The following is a 22810-nucleotide window of genomic DNA, read 5'->3' as shown; positions in this document are numbered from 1 at the left end:
AAAGACAGGAAAAGTAAAACACCACAAACAAGAACATAGGCTTTTCAATGAGGACTTGCAATGATTTTTATTTCTACAAATGGTTTATGATCCACAAAAAAAAAAGCACACGTTTTCTTGTTGATTGCTATCATAGAACCTCCTGTAGCTAAAAAGCAGGTTGTTATATGTAATGATTCCTACATTGATTTAGGACTTCTGTCTTCAAAAAATGCTGTTCTGAGTTACACATTTACAACTGCAGCCGTTTCATTTAGTATGTGTTTCACCCTGTGACAATTTAACTGTGCAGATAGTTGTAGTTGAGCTGTGGTGATGCTGATGTAATGGATAAATATGAGTTCTTAGTATATCTAGGGAGTTTCCCTGCACACAATTGTATCACTATGAGTGGCCTATTACTTTATAGGGAGATCTCGGCCTGTCTCCTCAGGAGCTAAAATCTTCAGATTTACGAGGTGGTGCTGAGAAGTTCCTGGCTTTGTCCAGAAAGAAGAGAGCCAGAGTTATGAAATAACACATTTATTCAACATCTTCCCCCCCTGAGACTGATGCACTTGGTATAGCGTAGTTGCAGCTTTTCTAGACCGTTCAAAAAAAGTCCTTTGGTTGGGTTGCAACCCAGCTCTCAGCAGCATCTTTGACGTCAAAAATGTCCTCAAAACATTGTCCCTCCAGGTGTTTCTTCTAATTCAGGAATAGATAATAGTCTGAAGGGGCTTGGTCAGGTGACTAGGGGGGATGGTGGACCAATTATAAACCCAGGGTGTTTAATTTGGCAGCCACAACGTTGGACGTGTGCACAGGTACATTGTCCTGCAAAAAAAGGATCCCATTGGTCAACTCCACGGCGTTTCGTCTTACTTGCCTCATTCAGTTGGTCCTGAAGGTTAGCATAATACTATCCGGTGATACTAGAGCTCTGAGATAGGTAGTCCACCAACAGAATATTGTCTTTGTCCAGAAAATGGATGCCATGACTTTTTTGGCTGATTTCTGGGTTCGGAAATTCTTTAAACACGGGCACCCGCTGTGGTGCCATTCCGTTGACTGCTCCTTGGTTTCAGGATCATAGATTTGGAGCCAGGTTTTATCCTTAGTCACTAACCTAGCCAAAAAGTCCCGTACAGCTTCAAAATGGGCCAAAACGGCTTTGGATGCTTCAACTCGTTCCTTCTTCTGATCGCTGTTCAAACATATCGGCACACACTTCGCTGAAAGCTTGCGCATGTCTAGGATAGTGGTAATAACAAACCCAACAAGCTCCCGTGAGATGTCAGGTGTCTAATCTATCTTTTTTGCGGATGTTCGCCGGTCCTCAATATTCAGCTCATGAACAGCATCGCAGGTTGCCGGGTCAGTTGAGGTTGGGGAGCGCCCACTGAGGGGCTCTTCATCGGTGAAATGCCCAATCTTGAAACAAGATATCCAGGTTGTGACAGTGCTGTAGGAAGAACACTTCTCCTCCAGTGTTTGTGACATCTCAGTGTGAATGTCCTTTGCTGACTTTCCCTGGAGAAACAAAAACTTCATGAGGGCCCATAACTCCAAGGATGTGAAACTTGCTTGTGCCTCTGCCATCACAGCTTCTCAATAAGAGAAAAAATGTTTTAGGAATCACAAAGACCTGATATTTGCACAGTTACATACTAAGATATTAGGCTGTCATATGCCCCCACACTCCTTTTTCTATTTCATTTCGAGGGGGCAAAGCCAGGAACTTCTCGATCTCAGGAAATTTGCTACCTTTGCAGTTATTATCCAAAAGAGATTTTTTTCTTTAATGTAAAATAAAATTTGAGCTTTTGTAAGTGCTACAAAATGCGGTTTTCTATCCACAATATTTTTAAACTATTGTGGAATTCAATAGATAATTAATCCAACAAAAGAGTCTGAAAGTTCATGTAAAGCTCAACTGCAGGTATGGCTAAATACAAAATATAAATCCCCGATTAAAAATCCCCACACACCTACCTAGTCACTGATCCAGCAGTGCTTCTCCAGATTGAGTGATGCCATTCATCTCACTTTCTTTGAGCCTAAGGAGTCAAACTAATCCTACCTCCACCCCTGCTTGGATGGCTTTTAAAGGATGTTTAGGACTAACAGGTAAATGAATAGCATGCTGATTTGTTAATAAATGTTGGCCTCAGATGCCTTTAGCACATGTTAATGGATTTGATACAAAAATGTATCTCTCTGTACTATGTATAGTGTGTTGTTGTTTTTTTAAAAACAAGGAACAGCTGGATAGTTGTATGGCTGTTAAGTGATTGAATGTCTTAGTTAAGTATATGTTTTGGGATTTCTGAATTTGCTGTTCTGCTATAATTGAGCAAAAATGTATAAAACCTGCTATTGGTAGAGACAGAACTTTTTTTCAATTGGTTATTTTAGATTATATATGTTAAGTGTAGACAATGAATATATACACGTTCCTGCTTGTTGAATGTCCTAATCTATATCTGTTAAAAAGCAGACCTGTGGGTTTACTGGTCCATGCACCCAGCATCCTCATCTAGATACAATGAGACAATCTGTTGAGCTACAACATATGACAAGAAAACTCAGACCACATTCTTAACACCTTTGGCCAGTGAAGCAGTCATAATGCATGTAATATATTAATGCATCTGATCAGTATTGCCTGCACATGGGATTGCTTCACTGGCTTCAAAAAAGTAAAAAAGTAGTGTGTATTATATATATATATATATATATATATATATATATATATATTGTCTTGCTAACCCATTTTGTACTTTTGCATGCTCATTGGTAATTTGCAGTGGCAATAAGAATATTTATATGCATAACCATATAAAGGTAAATTGACAAGGCTCGGTTGCAATGGAATTACCAGCTCACTGAATTTGTTGTTGCTATATAATATATATACGACTTTATGATTTAAAAAAAAAGGCCTGTCGTTGGGGTCTCCTTCAAACTCTGAATCAATGCCCATGAGTATGCTATCCTGGCAAATAAATAATACATGCCAATGATCAGAAACTTTTGTGTGCAATAAAAAAGTGTTAATCCTCTGATACCCCAAGGAGAAGAAGTTTGTTGCAGTAACATGTTTTAACGCAAAGGCATTGACATTCGGTGGCATCCTAACACAGCTTGCAAGCATTATCCATACTTCTGTCGGTGCACAGACTTAAAGTCCTGATTAGGTGTTTTTTAGTTAGCCCAGTTTATATAAATAGCTTCCCTAACGAACACAAAAAAATGTTGCATTAGTGTAGTGTAACTCATTAAATGGTATTACTTCATGCACTCTTGCCTACAGACACCCAATCTTTTAGAAGACTCGCACAATAGCTTTGACACCTCCTGGAAAGGCATGGAAGGAGATCTCATTGTAATACTCTGTGCACTGTGATCTAGATTGCAAACACAAACATTGTACAGAGTGTCTTCTGGTTTATATCTTCTATCTTTCACATTAGGCAAAGGTGTGTAAAGGGAGAAGTATGAAATGTGTTGCTTTAGATGGGATTCCCCTTTAAAGTTTAAAGAAGACATTAGTGAAGAAGGGATTAGTGTCTCTCGGCTGCTGATCACATCCACAGCCCCTCTCACAAGTAAATGCTGTAAAGATATTTAGTTTCCTGCATGTTTTACTTAAAGTGTCACCTATGTACAGTTTTTAGTGTTATAGTTTTGTTTGTTTTTGTTTTTTTTTTAACAACATTTTTTTAATTCTGTTTGTGTGCACCAAAACTGAAAAACAGTCGCACAAATATCTGCAAACAAAAACCTGCAATTGTCGTTATTTTGTACAGGTTAGGCCTAACATGCATGGTTTTTTTATGTTTGTGAAAAAAAGTGATTTCGTAGGGAAGCAGTATGTCTATAAGTATGTCTATACACATATAAAATATGTGTATAGACATACTTTTTTTTTCTTTTGGATAGAGAAAGGAAGGGTTAATATTACCTTGGCATTTTATTTGTTGGTGTTTTTGTGCCATTCAGACATTTCCATCATCATTTTGTCCCAGAGATGTAACAGAGAAGAAATCCCATCCGAAACTGATTTCCTTGGAGCTGCTGTCCTTTTGTATGATTTCTCCTCACCTCTTGTTCTAGGGACAGCACTAAAACTTTGAATCTCTGTAATTTTCTTCTAGATGATCAACAGTAACTCCCTAGAGATAGTTTGTTTATTATCCCATCTGACAATAAGACTAAGTGACAATTAAGCAAAAATGACTATATGATTTTTCCCTTCTTGCTGACCAGTGTAATAATTCTATCCTTGCTGTTGGTCAGCTATAGAACACACACCTATAGACATATCACACACACACACCCCCTATAGACATATCACACACACACACACACACCTATAGACATATCACACACACACACACACACCCCCTATAGACATATCACACACACACACACACACCCCCTATAGACATATCACACACACACACACACACACACACACACACCCCTATAGACATATCACACACACACACACACACACCCCTATAGACATTACACACATACACACACCCCTATAGACATATTACACACACACACACCCCTATAGACATATTACACACACACACCTCTAAAGACATATCACACACAGACACACACCCCTATAGACATATTACACACACACACACACACACATCTATAGACATATTACACACACACACACATCTATAGACAAATGCACATGGCTACAGACATATTACACGCGTGTTTTATTCGAAAAAGGCTGCAGATCTAACGAATTCCAGTAGTTCATAACTGTGCCTGTGAAGTAGATTTAAAAAAAAAAAAAGCGCTACTTTGGGGTTACTAAACTTGTTATATGTTTGGGGGCACATCAGCTTAAATATTAGGGAATAGGAGAAGTGAGGAATTGGTCCAGCAGATATGTGGACGTCTGCTGGTTACACAATTGCCTAATCCAGAATGGAAGGGAGTTTGTAAGGGAAAGCTTGGTGATCTTTATAGGTAAACCATGGGCATACACAATGTCTTGTAGCTAAATCTAATCGGAAGCCTGAGCAGTTGTGGTGTCTGCAAAGTTCAAGTAAGGATTTATTTTTTAAACAAAGTAAACTTAAATTAATCTATGATACATAGCCACCTAGTGGCAGTGACTAAAACAGCTTTTAATTTAACTGTTTCTCTGTGCTGGCATTCTTCTCCACGTGCTCTTTGTTATGGTTTGTTTACTAGCAAGCTTTTACTGAAAAGCTGAAGTTTCCATCTCAGATAATAAGACCTAACTACTTCCAATATATTGTGTTTCCTCACAAGAGACTGTAAGATTTTGTAATGTTGAGGATGATAAAAATCATCTTCTGGTAATAGTTAATTGTGAAAGGCGCTGCATGATGGAGCTGATTATGCATTCTGTATTTCTATAATTGCTTGATAGAGATACATGGAAGTACATGGTAAACACTTGTAGAGTTCCCTTTCATTTTACCAGCACATGCCTTTTATTTTTTTTATTTTTTTTAACACACAAAAGCCATCAACACATTTCATGTAGTTAATACATATGAAAACATTTAAATGCACTTTTAAAATGACATATTTATTCACTTTAATACAACCTAAAGCATTATACTTCTGCTATTGTTTTTTAAATAATGATTTTAAAACTGATTGCGCATTTCTGACAGTTGCACAGTGCAATATATCTTTGAAACTCACATCTGTAATTTGCCCCAGTTTACTGGTAAAAGCTAAATAATGTTTTTTCCTAAACTCGCCATTTTTGTGTTAATTCCCTTCTCTACTTTTTGTTCTGAAATGAAGTAATTTGACAAGTTTCAACCCAATGCAATGGTTTTCTAATCCGTTATATATGCAGTAGGACAATGCCTCCAGTGGTGAAAAAATTTACCACCATTTGTTATCAAGTAGTAACTGATAAAGCCTTGTATTAAAGTAGAAATATACTCACTTGTACTAAAACTTTTTGGTTGTTGGACAGATGTGCAATCTTACTGATATTTATGGTTCAAAGTGAATTTAGGACTTGATTTGTTTTTAATATGTACATAAATTATGTAAATCCAATTTACATATATTTGATTTCTAAGAGAAGATTCATGCAACAATTAAAAGAAAAAGCAAAGTCCATGAAGTTGGTGTGTTGGGTTGTTCTTCAGGCCAGGGCACAAGTGTTGCAAGGGAAGAATATATGCCAATTTTCTGTTATGATACAAGGAACAATTGATATGTAAGATTATGAATTTGCCCATTTGCTTGTTTAGTAATAAATGAAATCTGGAAGGTTAGAGCTTTCATTGATGAAGTTTTGAGTAATGAAAAAAATAAATTCAGTAGCAAACCTATTTTGTTTTTGAGATCCTGTATTTCTTAATTTTGTTTTGCATGGAAAACTTAATACATTTCTTCATGTCTTTTTCTTAGGTTGAATGGTGATCCAATTCAGATAAGTGAACCTACAGCAAACGTTAAGCCGCTTTTTTTTTTTCTTTAAACCATCGCTGTATCCCTTAAAAAAAAAAAATCAAAATGATTACGTCTGAGCTCTCAGTGTTGCAGTAAGTACATTATTATTAATATTAATATTATTAAACAGGATTTATAAAGCTCCAACAGTACTGTACATTAAATACAGAACACTTAGATATTGATCATGGTAAAGTATTGTGTATAAACTTGTCGTGTTCTTTTAGGGATTCCACCAATGACACCGGTGCACCAGTGCACACAGACATGTCTGCTGTTGCCAGTGAAATGAGTTCTGATATTACTGATGACATGGAAGTCAAAGGCAAAAGAAAAAGGGGCCGTCCTGGAAGACCACCAGTATGTGATCACTGTCATTCATTACCACCTGGTTAAAACAAAGTGTATACTTCAGGCTAATATTTGAAAATATTTGAATCCATTCATCCTAATCATTTGCATTAGCTAAGGTGTTTATATAGTGGCCTGATGAGTAACACTACAATGTGACCATGAAATCTATAATCTCACAAATTGAAATGTGGGTTTTTAAGTCAAAGTGTTTACTTTGACTTTCTACCAATTGTTCTTTATCGGCACTTACCAAGCAAGTAAGAAATATTTCTTAAAATCATATTTTTATATAGAATCATAAATTCTTTGCAAGATGAAGAATTTTAACTTGAATTTAGTTGGGGAATGGGCAATTCTGTTTTTAAATTAGGTCTAAGAAACGCATTAAAGTGCTAGTATAGTGTTTTTTTAGTGCATAGAATATATTAAATGTGATGAAATTTTAACAGTTTGTTCATTTTTTTTTTTTTTTTAATATAGTCTGCTATTAAGAAACCACGCAAGACACCTGGTGAGAGGAGCCGCGCAGAGCCTGGCACGAGAGGTCGCGGCAGAGCAAACGGCCATCCTCAGCAAAATGGAGAGGGGGATCCAGTCACTTTGTTTGAAGTAGTTAAGATGGGAAAAAGTGCTATGCAGGTAATCCCATACTGCGCATGTGATATCTTACTTTTTCCCCGTTCATAATATGATATATAACACAACTGAATAACACATATGATAAAAATAAAACAAGTTTAGCAGACTTTTAATAAGGATTAGAACTGAGAGTATTTTTTGTATTAGTTTATATTGACAAGGTCTGTCATTCAAAACATGTCTAAATATGGTGTTCATTACTGAACAGGCATATGCACAAAAGTTTAATATGTTAAAGCTTACCTGTGCTTAAATGTGATTGCTGCATTAGTTTTCACTCTTCAAACTAAGGATGTTTTAGCAAGTACATAAGTTACAGTTGAGCCAAAAAGTATCTTTGTCACTTTGTGAGAGCCTAAAAGTAAACACACAGGAACACTCAATCCAACATATATTGATAATGAACAATTTCACCTTAACTAAACATGTGGCGCTCTTTGTTTTGTTTTTCAAAGTTTAATAAGTTATTCATAATATTTGTGTGCTAGTTTACATGTAGCTTGTGATTCTCATTTGAACTCTTGAACTTTTTTTTATAGTCTGTAGTAGATGACTGGATTGAATCCTATAAACAGGACAGAGACATGGCTCTTCTGGACTTGATTAACTTCTTCATCCAGTGTTCAGGATGCAAAGGTTAGTTTTGTAACTTTTTTCCTACATTACAACTGTTTTCCTACAAGCTTCATATTGATTATTTTTATACCTATATGTACCTGAATAATACCCTATTGCCCTAACATGCACACACTGATGTTAGTTTTAATTTGTAAATCCTTGTCCAAAATGCTATGCATTCACAGCAAAGCATTTATAAAACTTTTTACCTTTGTCCAGATAGGATAGAGAAGATATCGCTCACTATCAGCACATACCTGCAACATGACTCCTTTGCTGAACAAACCAGCAGGATGTTGCTTTATTGCTTGCTCTTGCTTGTGAGTGAGATACTACTGTTTGGGCACGTGATGTAGTGATGCTATTGGTGCAAGTTGGTAGTCTCTAGGATTCTAGTTCTGATATGGCCCCTAAGTAGCTTGATGATTTTGAAATAACTTGTGAATGTTTGTTGTTGGTCTCTGAGAATGCCACCTAACAGGCTGTGGCTGGTTTCGGTACATACATGAAACACGTATGCATCAAATGATTATCAGAATTCCTTCCCTTTCTTTGGGGGAGAAGCTAGCATCAGTACAGGTGTCCTACGAATTGTTTTAGCCATCTGCCATGCCAGATGACTAAATGACCATGAGTAAAGACTATTGTCCCTGCAGTGGAGCACCTCCTGCTCGTCATCACCACTCCCCACAAATAAGCAAGCAGACTCTCCGGTATGGATATAGTTTGTTTTAATTGTCACCCAAAATTTTTTGAAGCTTCAATAGATATTATTGCTTGTTGTTCAGCAGGCTTAAAGAAAGGTACACGTTCACTACAACTGGCAGTAAGCCAATGCTATTCTCCTTTCACTGGTCTTATATTGTTAACATAGCTTATTCCGTTCACATGAAGGTTTGTCTCTGAATTAACGCACAACACGGGAATATTGATATTTACACAGCTTTAAAGTGGAACCAAAGTCGGTGTAGGGGTGAGCATTTTGCCATAATATTCAAAACCTCTACCTCCTGATGACAATTGATTAGATATGCCCACAAGTCGGAGTGTGTGTAATATGTATATATATAATTTATTTATTTTTTTACATATTTATTTTTAACTCTTTCACTATAGTTTTTCTGACTTAATATATGTTCTGTGTAGGTACTGTACGAATTGAGATGTTCCGAAACATGCAAAATGCGGAGATCATCAGAAAAATGACTGAGGAGTTTGATGAGGTATGAAGCCTTTATTGGTTAAAAATGTAATAGAATTATGAACTACCTTTGATATTAGTCATACTTAATATTATATCCTTCCATTTACATTCCTGAAGCATTTCTTATATCCATGTCTTTTTTCCTCAGGGGAACTTTTTCAGAGTGAATTTGCAGCTGCTACGAACTATAAAAAAATCAAATATAAAAATTATCTTCTTAAATTTTAAAATCACAACAGTTGTTCCTAGATACCTTGGTAGCTAGGCTTTCCAAATGTACACATACTGAACAAGTCCTGTGTATTGGGATTTTGTGATTGCCATTAAATATCACAATATCACAATTGCAACATTTTTTCCCCCCTCTTTCTCTTAAGAGCTGTAGTCACCTAAATATCTATGTGCTTTCTTTAAATAAAAAAAAAAAAAGGCTTTAACATCTGCACACAATGTAATATATACATTGCAAAGAAGCCGAATATGCTTTTTTTAATATATAATTTATTATTAAAGTTTTAAATTCATTTTTAATTAATTAACCAGTGTTACTTAATGACACCAGTGTTTTTACACCTAAGATATTACCATTTATTCATTTTGTATTGTTGATCTATATTTCCCTTTCTAAATTGATATAAATAATTAATTTAAATATTTAAGTCATTTTTAACCTTGGCTTTCTTTTTTCAATAATTTTCCCTTTTAGGACAGCGGAGATTATCCTCTTACAATGCCTGGACCCCACTGGAAGAAATTTCGCTGCAACTTCTGTGAGTTCATTGGTGTTCTGATCCGACAGTGTCAGTACAGCATCATCTACGATGAGTATATGATGGACACCGTCATTTCCCTGCTGACTGGTCTCTCTGACTCCCAGGTTCGAGCTTTCAGGCATACAAGCACACTAGCGGGTAAGTTATGTGATTGTTCCTGTAAGTGGCAGTGGGATCCTGGCTTTTGTTACCTGTTACTAGAATTTAGTAGAGTGATGTATTTATCTACAAACCTCCACCTATAGGAAGGATTTATATGGTTCGAAAGTGATAATTTTAAAAGTTGTCTAACGATTAAAGTGAACCATTACTACACAAAAATGTTTTGCAGTACACGCATTACTATATAGCTTAACTATACTATATTAGCTATAACTTAAGGAGGAACTATACTAAAAAAAAACACACCTTCAATCTTGCAGGGCAGTCCAATCACTCCAGGGGTGTCCGGCATACAGTCCTGTGTGATCTCGGCATCCGTCCTGGAGCCGGCGCTCCAGGTGCCAACATCTTCGCCTTTTCTTTGGGTTCTTCATCCTACGTCACCCGACCGAGACGTGAGATCGGGTGATGTAGGATGAAAAAAAAATTTGCTGATCTCACTGCCCATGCGTGAGATCAGCAAATTTTGCTCCTTGAGCAAACAGGCACTCAAGAGCCTCCCGGGATGCCTGACGTTAGGTATCCTGGGAGGCTTTTGTGCTGCACCCCCCCCTTTTTTTTTTTTTTTCACCTAAATAAAAATAAACCTAATTCTTACATTACAAAAAAGGGTTCTCTACCCTTTTATGTAAAGTGAAAATTCTGAGTTTAGGTACGCTTTAAATTAGTCCATGTTTGTATAATTTAAGTGCTAAATTACAAATCTTTCTTTGTTTCTGCAAAACCATCCTAATACCAATAGTCTGCGCCAACCTATAGGTTTGTGACAAAACACAAGCAATATTAAAACTAACACAATATAGTTATGACAGACTAGCAATCCTGTTGGTGCCAGTATTACTGCCACCAAGTATCAAATAAAAAACATTTCCACGCTTTGCTCTGTCGCTGCCCAAATGACAGCTCTTACTTTGAGAAAGGCACCTTCATATACCTGAATATCCCCCTAGATTTTCTTCATAGTACCCCATGATTGCTCAGTACCGAGGATCTCAGACCTGCAGCTAACCTCCAGGTTACTAACTTTGTGTCAAAAATGGTGGACCAGAAGCACAGGTTCAGAAAGTCTCCTAGAACTGATGACATTGTGAGAATGCTAATTACAGTATCTTCCAGTAAATGCCAGTTGCTTTATTTACATAGTTTTAAAATTGCCATAAATGATCTTTGTGTTGCATCTTCAATGCAATAACCCATTACCAACAGTTAGAATGTGCTAATAGTGACGTAATCACACTTACTGTGATCTCTATGAATTTTAGGCTGTTTGTAAAGAAACAGTTGTTTCTTTAGTAAACATCACACCAAAATTGTATTGAGGTTTGAAATGAAAAGAAGTCTACAGTGCCCCCTTGTACTAGTTTGTTTTGTTTTCTTAATCATTCAGTTCTGTGGCTGGGGCAGAATATAGCTTTGAATATCTTTATGCTGCTGCCCCACACTGGTAGACTTTAGAACTTCGATATTAAAAACATAAGTGCACTTTTTGTTCTTTACATACTTTCTTGTATTTACTATTCAAATTTGACTTAAACCACTGGGTTTTTTATTTGCAGGTAATGTGGAGTTAAATATGTGTGCGCATGTTTTTTTTTTTTTTATTTATTATTTATTTTAATTTTTTTTTTTTAGTGCAAATTTTTTTTTCTGTTTTTAGAAATACAGGTTTTTTTTACCTGGTATTTGTTGACTGGTATCAGGCCAAATGTATACATTGTATATTGCAAAACAACATAATAGAGCTGTTAAACATTTATTTTCTTTCAATGACAGGGTCACTTTCTAGTGAAATGTAGTGTATTTTCATGGACCACTTTTTAGGTTGTTTTGCAGTATTAAATGTAACTTTTTTAGGGATTTTTGTATTTTTTTTTTAAATGTGTACTGTTGATACAATGTTTTCATGTCTTAAAGTGTTTAGAATAAAATATTTACATTGTAGTTATAATTGATTGGCTACTACAATTGGCCACATAGAATTGTTTTCAAAAAGTTTACAAACTCAGGCTTGTGTAGCATTGCAAAGCTGGAATCACAGCCTGCACATGTAATACTGTTACTGCTATGTACATTTATAGTTGAAGCAACAATTTAAATTTAAAGGAGGTCATGTAGTAGATGTCAGGGGTGTATTTGAGTGGAAACAGCTGGGCAGCTATTTTGGAAATCTGTTATTTTGAAATCTTTATTTTGACCTTTTAATAAAGTAAAAATTCTGCAAGGAATAACTTTATATAGCTCCATTTATGTTTCAGGTTTATGAACCCTTTAGGATACATTTACTCTTCACTGTTCCTAATTTGTTGCAGTACATTTTTTATGTCTTTTGTGTGTAGTAGCATTTTACAGTTTGGATGGAAACTTAAAATTTGAGTCTCCACCTCACCACCTTTTAAATCTTGGGAAAGAATATGATTCTTTTTCTTTGTATGTCCGTAGCAATGAAGCTGATGACTGCTTTGGTGAATGTTGCTCTTAACTTGAGTATTCACCAGGATAATACGCAGCGGCAGTATGAAGCAGAACGGAACAAGATGATTGGCAAGAGAGCCAATGAGAGACTGGAGCTGCTGCTACAAAAGCGAAAAGAGGTATGCAATATATTTACTCTGAGACAGAGCTACAGTTGCATCATGCAGTCAATTCATCAACATCAGACAGGCAAATGGGGTCTGGCAGCACATCAGTTAACCTCCTGGGCTTTTCACAATGTCTGGATTTCTGTACCAAAAGCAGTACACTGTTTTTAATGAAATTTTCTTTTTTATATTGTAGACTTGTAACTTACCAAAATATGTCAAAACAAAGGTCTAGTAGATATCCTGAATATAAAAAAGTTTGAAACACACAATCTTGTAAAATAAAACAAATAAGTTTAAATACATTAAACATTTTAATATAGTTTTAGATATAATGCAGAGGAGAAGAGAGGCATAACCCATCGAAATATGTCCAATATTTAATAAATAATGTAATAAAAACACAAAATAAAAAGAACATCTGTTAACATAAATAATGTAATATAACTGGACAGTAGCATATAATTATATATATATATATATATATATATATATATATATATAATTATATAAAGATTTATTTGTATTGGACTCAATACACCTATTTTGTATTGAATCTAATACAAAATGATTTGAATTTCCTGCCCCACCTCCCGCCCGCACCAACGTCACCAGGAAACCCCGGAGATCGTCTCTGCGTTCGGCGGTTGAAGACAGAAGAAAGAAGTCATCTCTTGAGGAGCTGTGGGGACCAGGTAAGTGGGGTTTTCAGTAATCTGATTGTCATACAATGTTGTGTGACAATCACATTGCATTGTAAGTGGATTTGAATTTGGCGCTGGGGCCAAAGCAACACTTGATTCTATTTTTAGCTATCCCGAGCCGAGTTCAGGGTAAACGCTTTTTTTAGGCTCAAGGTAAACGCCCAGGAGGCTAAGCTGTAAAGTCTGTGTTTACATTTCACTGGATTCTTGCAATGATGGCTTGTGAAGGCAAGAAATGAATCGTATATATTATAATTTGTATTTATGGTGCTCAGGTTCATGCAATGTCGGTTCCCCCTACTGTCCCAGCTGAGTTAGGAAGGGTTTGTATCTTATGTTGTTTGCATGTCGCCAGATATTTCTTTGTACAGGTAAAAAAGACTCAGGAAATGTCAGCAATCTGGAAACCGTAAAACCAAACTCTTGAAAAATGGGAGGAAAAACTATTACTTTTAAAAATTAAAAAGAGGCTCCATTCTCTGTCATGTGTTCTAATGCTTTTTGTATTTTATACAAAATATGTATAAAAATATGTATATATGTATGTTATATCTTCTATAAAATTACATAGCTATTTAATTGAAACTTCTTTCGTCAAAGTGCATTTTTTACTTGTTTATTATGTTTGTTTTTATATATTTTATACACTTTTTATTAACAGCTTCAAGAAAACCAGGATGAAATTGAAAACATGATGAACTCCATTTTTAAGGGCATCTTTGTTCACAGATACAGGTAATTCACCTATAAATCTAATGATATGGTCTTACATTAACATGAGGCATGAGAGGACTGTCCTTTGATAATGCTAGATTTACCATGCAGAAGTTTTGGTTTTTAAATGACTAACATAGAGATGGGAAACTCCAAATTGATAACTTCTATTTTCTAGTATGCTTGTTTCTTGTTTGAATCAAGCAGAGCCAGTCATCTTTTTCAGGTGCTGGTTACATTTAAAAGCCAATGTGTTATTATTATTATTATTATTAATAAACAGGATTTATATAGCCCCAACATATTGCGCAGCGCTGTACATTAAATAGGGATTGCAAATGACAGACTAATACAGAGAGTGATAAAGGGGGAGGAGAGGACCCTGCCCCAAAGAGCTTACAATCTAGTAGGTTCTTCACCATATTTTTTTTCTGTTTTACTGAGTTTGGTTCTTGCTAATTCATCCTTTCACAGAGATGCCATTGCTGAGATCCGAGCAATCTGTATTGAGGAAATAGGTGTCTGGATGAAAATGTACAGTGACGCTTTCCTTAATGACAGCTATCTAAAGTATGTGGGCTGGACACTTCATGACCGGGTGAGTTTTATAATAAAGTTGTAACAAGCTATGCACACTTTTAAAGTGATCCTGCTGCCAGATCATTAATTTCAAGAAAAACCTTCCTATACAATTCCATGTAACAGTAACTGACCAACTACTGCCGTGGTCAGGCAGGTTTCCAAGCAGCATGTGACCCCGTGGAAAAGTTACAGGGGCAGTTGAGGGTGTTTGACAAACCCTTGTAAAAATGTGGGGTTGCAGCTGATCATTTGTTATCAGTTCCCCAGGAACCACTTCAATTGCCGCCAGACAGAACAAAGCCTCCAAAGGGCAATATTTTACTTTTTGATAATGTGACCGTTCAGATATCTAAATTTGTTTTTTCTTTCTTCCATACGTAGCAAGGAGAAGTGAGGCTCAAGTGCCTGAAAGCCCTTCAGAGTCTGTACACTAATAGAGAACTGTTCCCTAAGCTCGAGCTTTTCACAAACCGATTTAAGGTATGCACTTTACTGACATTGACTTCATATTTGTGAATATGTGAAAGAGGCATTATTTTTTAAGGTTTTTATATTATCTCAGAGCCCCAACTGTGTGATTAAATCTTTCAAGAATATCCTGCGTTGTGTTTTTTGGATTTTTTTTTTTTAATCCATTAAATAATTGCCATTCTGCTTTGTTAAATATATTTACATGAGTTATACACATTTTAAAAAAAAAAGTCAAAACAAATGTGTCCTGTCTTATTTTCATGTAAAATCACAAGCTTGTGTGGAGTATGTCTATATACTGTAGCATTGTGTTAGTAACCATTCTAATCAATAGCGTTCTGTTCTTCTGAACACTGTGGGCTCTAGCACCCTCTAGTGAATTATATAATGCTTGTAGTCATCTGAAAGCCTTTCACAAACACCTAGAGTAATTTTGAGATCTAGCAAAAAAACTTTTTGCAATTTTTTTTTTTGATTGACATTCATTCTGTATTTTGGTTCTTTAATATTATCACTCAATGGTCCAGAGACTGATTAATATTTCCATAATTATTAACAAACATAACATAATTTTTTTGTCGGGTAAGACAATAATTTCATATTTTTTAAAATCAAATTTGTTTCTCTGTTTGTTTGAGCTGTCATAATCAAAAACAATCTGGGTGTAATCAAATAATCTTGATACAGAATATACATTAGTGGTGTGGAAGTTGGCTAGGGGACTAGGAGTGCAGCAAGCAACACAGGACATAGAAACTCCCAAAAATGCCAAATTCTTAGCAGTCTTCACAGACTTTCTTTGTTTTTGTAGCTGTCATTTAAACATATAGTTTTATTTACCAAGAGAGTATGATTGGTTTTCATAATTTTTTTTTTTTTTTTAGTGGGGGGAGGGGTATTATACATTGCTTCTTTTTTTTCTTAAAAGGCTTTTTTAATTTAAATATATGCATTTTATTCTAAAAAAATTATCTTTTTAAAATGATACGTAACTTGCTTCTCTGGTGCAAAGCACGGGTAGGTTATTTGCAAATAAATTCTTTTTGTTACACAGTGTTAGAAAAAGTAACCAAAAATTGGTATTTAAAAAAAAGGATGTATGATTATGTTTATTTCTTGCAGCAATAAAGGCCAAAAGTGCCAGCTGCCTGCCAATGTTTATCATTAAGTAAATAACACCTGACATAATTCATGTTTAATTACAGGATCGGATTGTTTCGATGACCTTGGACAAAGAGTATGATGTAGCTGTCGAAGCAATTCGCCTTGTGACTCTGATCCTCCAGTAAGTTTTCATAGCTTGCATCAGCTTATTTAGTTGGTAAATGCACATTATACAGTTGGGGTAAAAGTGATCCTGAAGGTCCATTTTACAGTTAGCTCTTTTACCTTCCGACACATGCAGGAATCTGTTTTTACAGTGAATAAGGGCAGATGACCCGTTTGATCCTATGGTTTTCATATGACATTTTGGTAACTATGTTTTGCAAAACAGTAATTTTATGCAAGTTTAACACCCCATAGCAAGTGTACTGCTGCTTTAATTTTGTTGAATACCTTACAGTAAATAATAAATGCTTGCTTTTTTTTGCAGTGGTAGTGAAGAGGCCCTGTCCAATGAAGACTGTGAGAACGTTTACCATTTGGTGTACTCTGCACATCGGCCCGTGGCTGTAGCAGCTGGAGAATTCCTGCACAAGAAGTAAATATTTTTTAATGTAGTTTACTTTGCCAGAGTTTTCAAGCACCAATAAAAAATACCCCTAAAGTCCAATCATGGGGACATAGCAGCCTAAAGTAATATTGCTTTGCTGGGTGTGCGACTTCAGAGTTGTGTCCTGGCAAATTATCCCATTATGTTTTGATGATGCTTTAGCAGCTGATAACAACTCTCCTATTTTACTGGATTCAGACTGATGAGATTCAATTAGGTAGTTATTTGTTACAAATGGACGCCAAGTCAAAGGGGAAAGTAGGTGTTTTGTTGTTAATAAAAGTAACTTTTATTCATATACACAGTTTGGGGTGGTCTGGTGAGTCCAGGATATTATAGCACTGGGGGGCAAGTTTTTTTATGTTATTGATACATTTTTTTTAAATTTAAAGCTCATGACCTAAGTGGCTTAAATCAATATGAACCAGCTTCTATCTACAACTCGTTATTTGATTCTGGCCTTTAAATTGTGCAAAAATACTCAAAGTTCTACTGAGATTTATATGATTACTATACCCATTATAGCTAAACTATTAAGCATTTGTTTTTTGATGAAGCTCATACTGTGACTTTGAATATCAATTTGCCAGAAGTTTAGAAGAACCTTATAAAACAATGTTCCTAATGCAACATTTGACATTGCAAGAATTGTGAGCATTTTCTTTCTTTCTAGGTTATTTAGTAGACATGATCCACAAGCAGAGGAGGCCTTGGCTAAAAGAAGGGGTCGGAGCAGTCCTAATGGCAATCTTGTAAAAATGCTTGTGCTTTTCTTTCTTGAAAGTGAGGTAAGATGCTACAGAGTAAGTGTGTGAAAGTATTGTATAAAGCAAACATGGCTGTGAAAACATTAGCTAATGACCGTGCAGTAAAAGCACATTATTTCTAGATCAGTTAAGTATATTTGCTGTTATAAAAAATTATACTGAGCTCTTCATTTTTCCTTTTACTTAGAATCGTGTATGTTTAATCCCTTAGTTACATGAACATGCTGCATACCTCGTTGACAGTTTATGGGAAAGTTCCCAAGAGCTTCTAAAAGATTGGGAATGCATGGCAGAGCTGCTAGTTGAAGAGCCAGTACAAGGGGAGGAAGGTAGGTACTTCATGACTAAACTTTTTGGTTTTGTTTAAACTTAATTTGGTTAAGCATTGACAAGTCAACACTATAATCCATAAGGGACAAAATGTGATTGTTCAAAAATTAGCTTTTAGCACTGTAGTAAATACATTCCTAGGAATTGAATAAAAAGTCTAGAGGGGGTTTTCAGCATTAGGTATAGTGACAGAGTAATTTTACTGTGTATTATTGGCATAAAAATAATACACAGTAAAATTACTCTTTGTCTCTATACCTAATCATGAAAACCCCCTCTATTCTTCTTTTTGCGATTCCTGTGTTTGTTTTCTGGGGTAGGCAAAAGTTTATAAAGTCTCCATTTCTTCTTGAACCCAAGTGAAGGACCTTTCCCGCCTTTTGGTTCTCATATTACACCTAATTTTAAGTTTGCTGTTCAACCGCTGTATTGATATTTGGCCATTGGCTTTTAATGTACAAATGTTATCCAGTCATTACACTGCAATATAGGGATGATCAGACCAGCACATTAAGTGTTGGTGAGGATATGAGCCGACAGGCCCAACAGCTTTTGCTTGATCCCTTCTATCCCATTTAATACCTACTAAAATCATCCCATATCCTTATATTGAGCACAGTCTGTAATTGCTTTTTTGGCAGCCTCTACTGAGGGGATATAATGTGGCACATACCCTACAACGCATATACAAATTTACTGTATTGCTTCTAGTGCCAGCAATAATAGCCAGCAATAATAGCCCCATCTTTCATCACAAGTATGAAGGCTTCAATAAAGGCTTCCAGAGGGTTGACCTCAATATGTGGAGCTTTAGAAATTTTTTGTTAAGTTTTCTATCTATAAAGTATTGTTTGAGGGTTTTAATATCTGTGGCTTTTAACAAATCAGTGTGTCCCTTTTTATTACAGTAATACATTAGTATAATGCATTTAGCTGGAGATTTATACTTCACACTGTGTCATCTGTATATTAGGAACAAAATAGTACATTTAATCTGATGTTCCCATAACATCTTGTAAAATACAATAGGAAAAAAACACATGCATCAAATTACAATCTCCCTAAATTGGTAAAATGAAAAACGACAAACCCTGATTAAACAGGATTGCACGGTCTGTCATTTGCACTTTTGTTGTATGATATGGCATATTACACCATAACAGTAAAGGAAGGAGTGGGGGAAGGGATGAAATATGTGTGAAAAGCAGTAGGAAGAAGAACCCCTCTTTTCTTACGTATATCTCCCAAATTGCAATAGAACATGTCTGCTCTCAGCATTTCACTGCTTTAACAAAAAAAAAAAAATGGCCAGGAGTATATCTAAATTTACTCCAATATTTTATTGTGAAAAAGGGAAATCTTCCATAGTGATAGTGTTCATTCCGATGGCAGTGGAATACAGGTCTTGGGTGCATTTACCAAATGGGTAAGTAGAGTTTTTTTGTAGTGATGTGTGAGAATTTCATTAAATGCACCTAAACTGAGATATGATGTACTCTGTCATTGCGGAACTCAGTGTAAAGAATGCTAATTGCTTGAATGTAACGCTAAACTTTTGGTTTCTGTTACGAATTTAAAACATGCAGATAATTGTGAAATTGTGTTTGCAATTAGCCGAAAACCTAAACTGCATACTTTTCCTGGGTCAATATATACAGGAAGGTTTATGATGATAAGAACACCAACCTGTTCACAAATGGCAGCTTTCATTGCCTAGTTTAGGGTTCCTATATTTACATCCTAGTTAAATTTGCTTAAGTTAAAAGATGATAATGAGAGTTGATTAGGAGAGATGTCCTGAAGGTTTTGTGTGAAAGTCTTGATAAATGGCTTAACCAAACATAAATGTTCCTATACTAAACAGCATGAAGATGTCAGGACTCTTTTGCTGTGTTGGCAACCATCAGGATGGTTTTTAACTTTTCATTTTGTGAGCCTCTGCTTACTAAATTTACTGCTGTTAGAAAAGATTTAAAATTGTGTGCATTTCCTGATCTTTGAGGACTGGAGTTGGGCAGCCCTGTTCTAGTTCCACTTGTCTCTCTTTAACATTTGTGTTTATGGCAGAGTGTATATAATTCCTGTGTTATAAAACTTTTTTGCATAGCAAAGACACATTTGTACCATTTAAATGTCATTTGTGGGCGGTTTTTCAGAATTGGTCATTTTTATTTGTTTTTTGCTTTTAATTACAACACTGTATTGAAAAATTAAAATTTTGCTTTGCACACAGTTTCTTAAAGAGCATATGCAGAATACCACCTTGGGTCTGAGTTTTTCATCTACCAGGAAAATGTTGCCATGTATTGCTAGAGTTGTTTTGTTTTTTGTTTCAGTGATGTCTGAACGGCAGGAGAGTGCACTTATTGAATTGATGGTGTGTACTATTCGCCAGGCTGCAGAAGCACATCCTCCAGTGGGAAGAGGAACTGGCAAGAGGGTGAGTTTTGTTATTAATAGCAATGTTTGAATGCTAATGAAAGCAGCACTTGTAAAAAAAACAAACTAGATTGGCATTTCAAAAATGCTAAGTTTGATGCCTGCCAGTGAGGTTTCTTCTACTTCTAGCTGTGCTGCGCTGTGCTGTGCTGCGCTGTGCTGCTTCTGTATAACAAATTCTTGTTGTAATATGATTGAGAGGTCACAGCAATTCATTAATTTCAAACATTAGTTAGTTTTACCGTCTCCATTTCCCCCCTTGATAGGAGAACCCTGAGCTTGCTTGTAAGTACTGTTTGCTTAAACCGGACAAAAGCTGAACTAGCCATGCATCTTACTCCTGCCTAGTTCGCTGTTTTGTGTGAACAGCAGCTGATCTGACAGTCAGTTTTTCAACTCTATTTTTCACCTTATTAATAATGACAGTATCTTTCCCTCACGTTCACCCATGCTACCCAACAGAAATTGTGTTACATATGCTAAATGTTGTCATGACTGAATATTATTATTGTTAATAATAAACAGGAATTAAATAGCGCCAACGTATTACACAGCGCTGTACATTAAAAAGCGGTTGCGAATGACAGACAGATACAGACCATGACAGGAAGAGAGAACCCTGCCTCCGAAGAGCTTACAATGTAGGAAGTGGAAGAAATATCACACATAAGGAGGGCAGATATGTGGTGGGAAGTAGTAAGGGTTTTAGGAGACAGAAGAAGATGGGTCTGTTAGGATTTACCTGCAACCTACAGATTTTGGTCACATTTTGCCTTAACCTCCTTGGCAGTAATCCCGAGTGTGTCTCGAGGTAATCGCTTTTAGTATGGAAATAATCTCTGGAAGGGAAAAATATCTGTTTATAAATGTTTATTATATATATATATGTGTGTGTGTGTCTTCGGCCCCCATAGGTAATTGATCTTTATTTTAGTTTATGGTTGAACTTCGGTCAACAACTTTCATTTGAGTACAACCCCCCCCAACTATCAGTATCCAGCCTTTGTTAAAATATACATAAATTATAAATAATTATCAAAGTTTTATCACACTTTTTCTAATTGAACAGAGTCATGTAAGCCTATGTAACCTAGCACTCCACCTGCTGACTGGAAAAAAAGCACAATATATTCATAAGCAACATCCCAATGTTTATCTAAATATGTTTTATTTTATTATTTGGTCTAGATTGCAAAAAAAAAAACATTCACACTTCATGGTGCATTCTCTTTACAGTTAGCATGAGAAGGTTTTTGTTTTAAGGCAACTTCAAAATAATGGCAACTCTGGTATCTAAATATTTGTGTGTATCATTTTTAAACTACAGCACACAGGAATTAACTTTAATTTTAAACTAATTTTGTTTTTCAGGTTTTAACTGCCAAGGAGCGTAAAACCCAAATAGATGACAAGAATAAGTTGACTGAACATTTCATTGTTGCACTTCCAATGCTGCTGTCTAAGGTACAAATTGACAAAAAAAAAGTGTCTTTTATCATGTTATAAACAAATCTTGATGATAAATGGTGGGTGTGAAAATTTGCACAGTGGTATGGAACTGCAGCTGTCATAAAGATATCAAGTGCTGATGACTTGAAGGAGAAATGACTGAAGGAGAAAATGTTCTTCTCCAATAGTTTCAAATGTTTTGGTAATTTTTTTGTTGCCTAAATTCAAAGCTGGTTTCTGTGTTTGCTGTGGGTCTCAATCTACTAATCAGTAACTGCCTAGGGACCTATACAAAATGAAAATATTTATCAATATATCCAAAAGATTTTTTTAGGGATCATATATGGGATTTCAAGTATGATCAAGTGTTTCCATAGAAGTATGCTTTTATTAAAATACCTTTTTTGGCTTATTTTTTTATTTTCTACAGATCCAAAGCGATAACCTTGCCTTCGCTTCCTAGATAATAAAGGCATTTTAGATATTAAAATATTTGGTTAGGTGCTTTTCAGGGTTCAGTCGGTAATTTAGTTTCATACTGAGCAAATCAGTAGCACTGGATAAAATCCTTTCAAAACTACCAAGTCTTTAAGAGCAATTATTTGAGGTAATTTGCTGTAACATTTGGTATGGTAATAAAACTTAGTATTAACATTTTTTACAATCGTGTACAAAACAGATATATTAGATTTAGGTTTATCCTGTTTGCTTTGAAAGTTACACATAAAACTAAGTAGATTTGTGTTTTACCCACTGGTTTCTTATCTCTTTCTCCTCCATGTTCTCTGTAACACAGGAAATAATTTACCAGGGAGAAACCTTCGTAAAAACCAAGCCATAGAGCTTTAT

At 35.6% G+C, this 22810-nt stretch overlaps 1 protein-coding gene across 1 annotated transcript in view; it reads left to right on the top strand.

Annotated features, from left to right (window-relative positions):
* Window positions 1–22810, top strand: part of STAG1 (STAG1 cohesin complex component) — an 86127-nt gene that overhangs the window by 48547 nt on the left and 14770 nt on the right. The window contains exons 2-17 of the mRNA XM_072407614.1: window positions 6421–6554; window positions 6690–6822; window positions 7297–7455; window positions 7995–8091; window positions 9220–9296; window positions 9984–10188; window positions 12652–12803; window positions 14157–14230; window positions 14684–14807; window positions 15173–15271; window positions 16468–16547; window positions 16857–16964; window positions 17650–17764; window positions 17955–18072; window positions 20410–20513; window positions 21884–21976. Of these exons, the coding sequence (XP_072263715.1) occupies window positions 6526–6554; window positions 6690–6822; window positions 7297–7455; window positions 7995–8091; window positions 9220–9296; window positions 9984–10188; window positions 12652–12803; window positions 14157–14230; window positions 14684–14807; window positions 15173–15271; window positions 16468–16547; window positions 16857–16964; window positions 17650–17764; window positions 17955–18072; window positions 20410–20513; window positions 21884–21976 (1767 nt within the window). The 5' untranslated portion in view covers window positions 6421–6525. The remainder of the gene's footprint in view (window positions 1–6420; window positions 6555–6689; window positions 6823–7296; window positions 7456–7994; window positions 8092–9219; window positions 9297–9983; window positions 10189–12651; window positions 12804–14156; window positions 14231–14683; window positions 14808–15172; window positions 15272–16467; window positions 16548–16856; window positions 16965–17649; window positions 17765–17954; window positions 18073–20409; window positions 20514–21883; window positions 21977–22810) is intronic.

Source organism: Pyxicephalus adspersus, chromosome 4 (assembly GCF_032062135.1).
Source record: "Pyxicephalus adspersus chromosome 4, UCB_Pads_2.0, whole genome shotgun sequence".
Classification (NCBI taxonomy): domain Eukaryota; kingdom Metazoa; phylum Chordata; class Amphibia; order Anura; family Pyxicephalidae; genus Pyxicephalus; species Pyxicephalus adspersus.
This window is presented reverse-complemented; position numbering and strand designations above follow the sequence as displayed.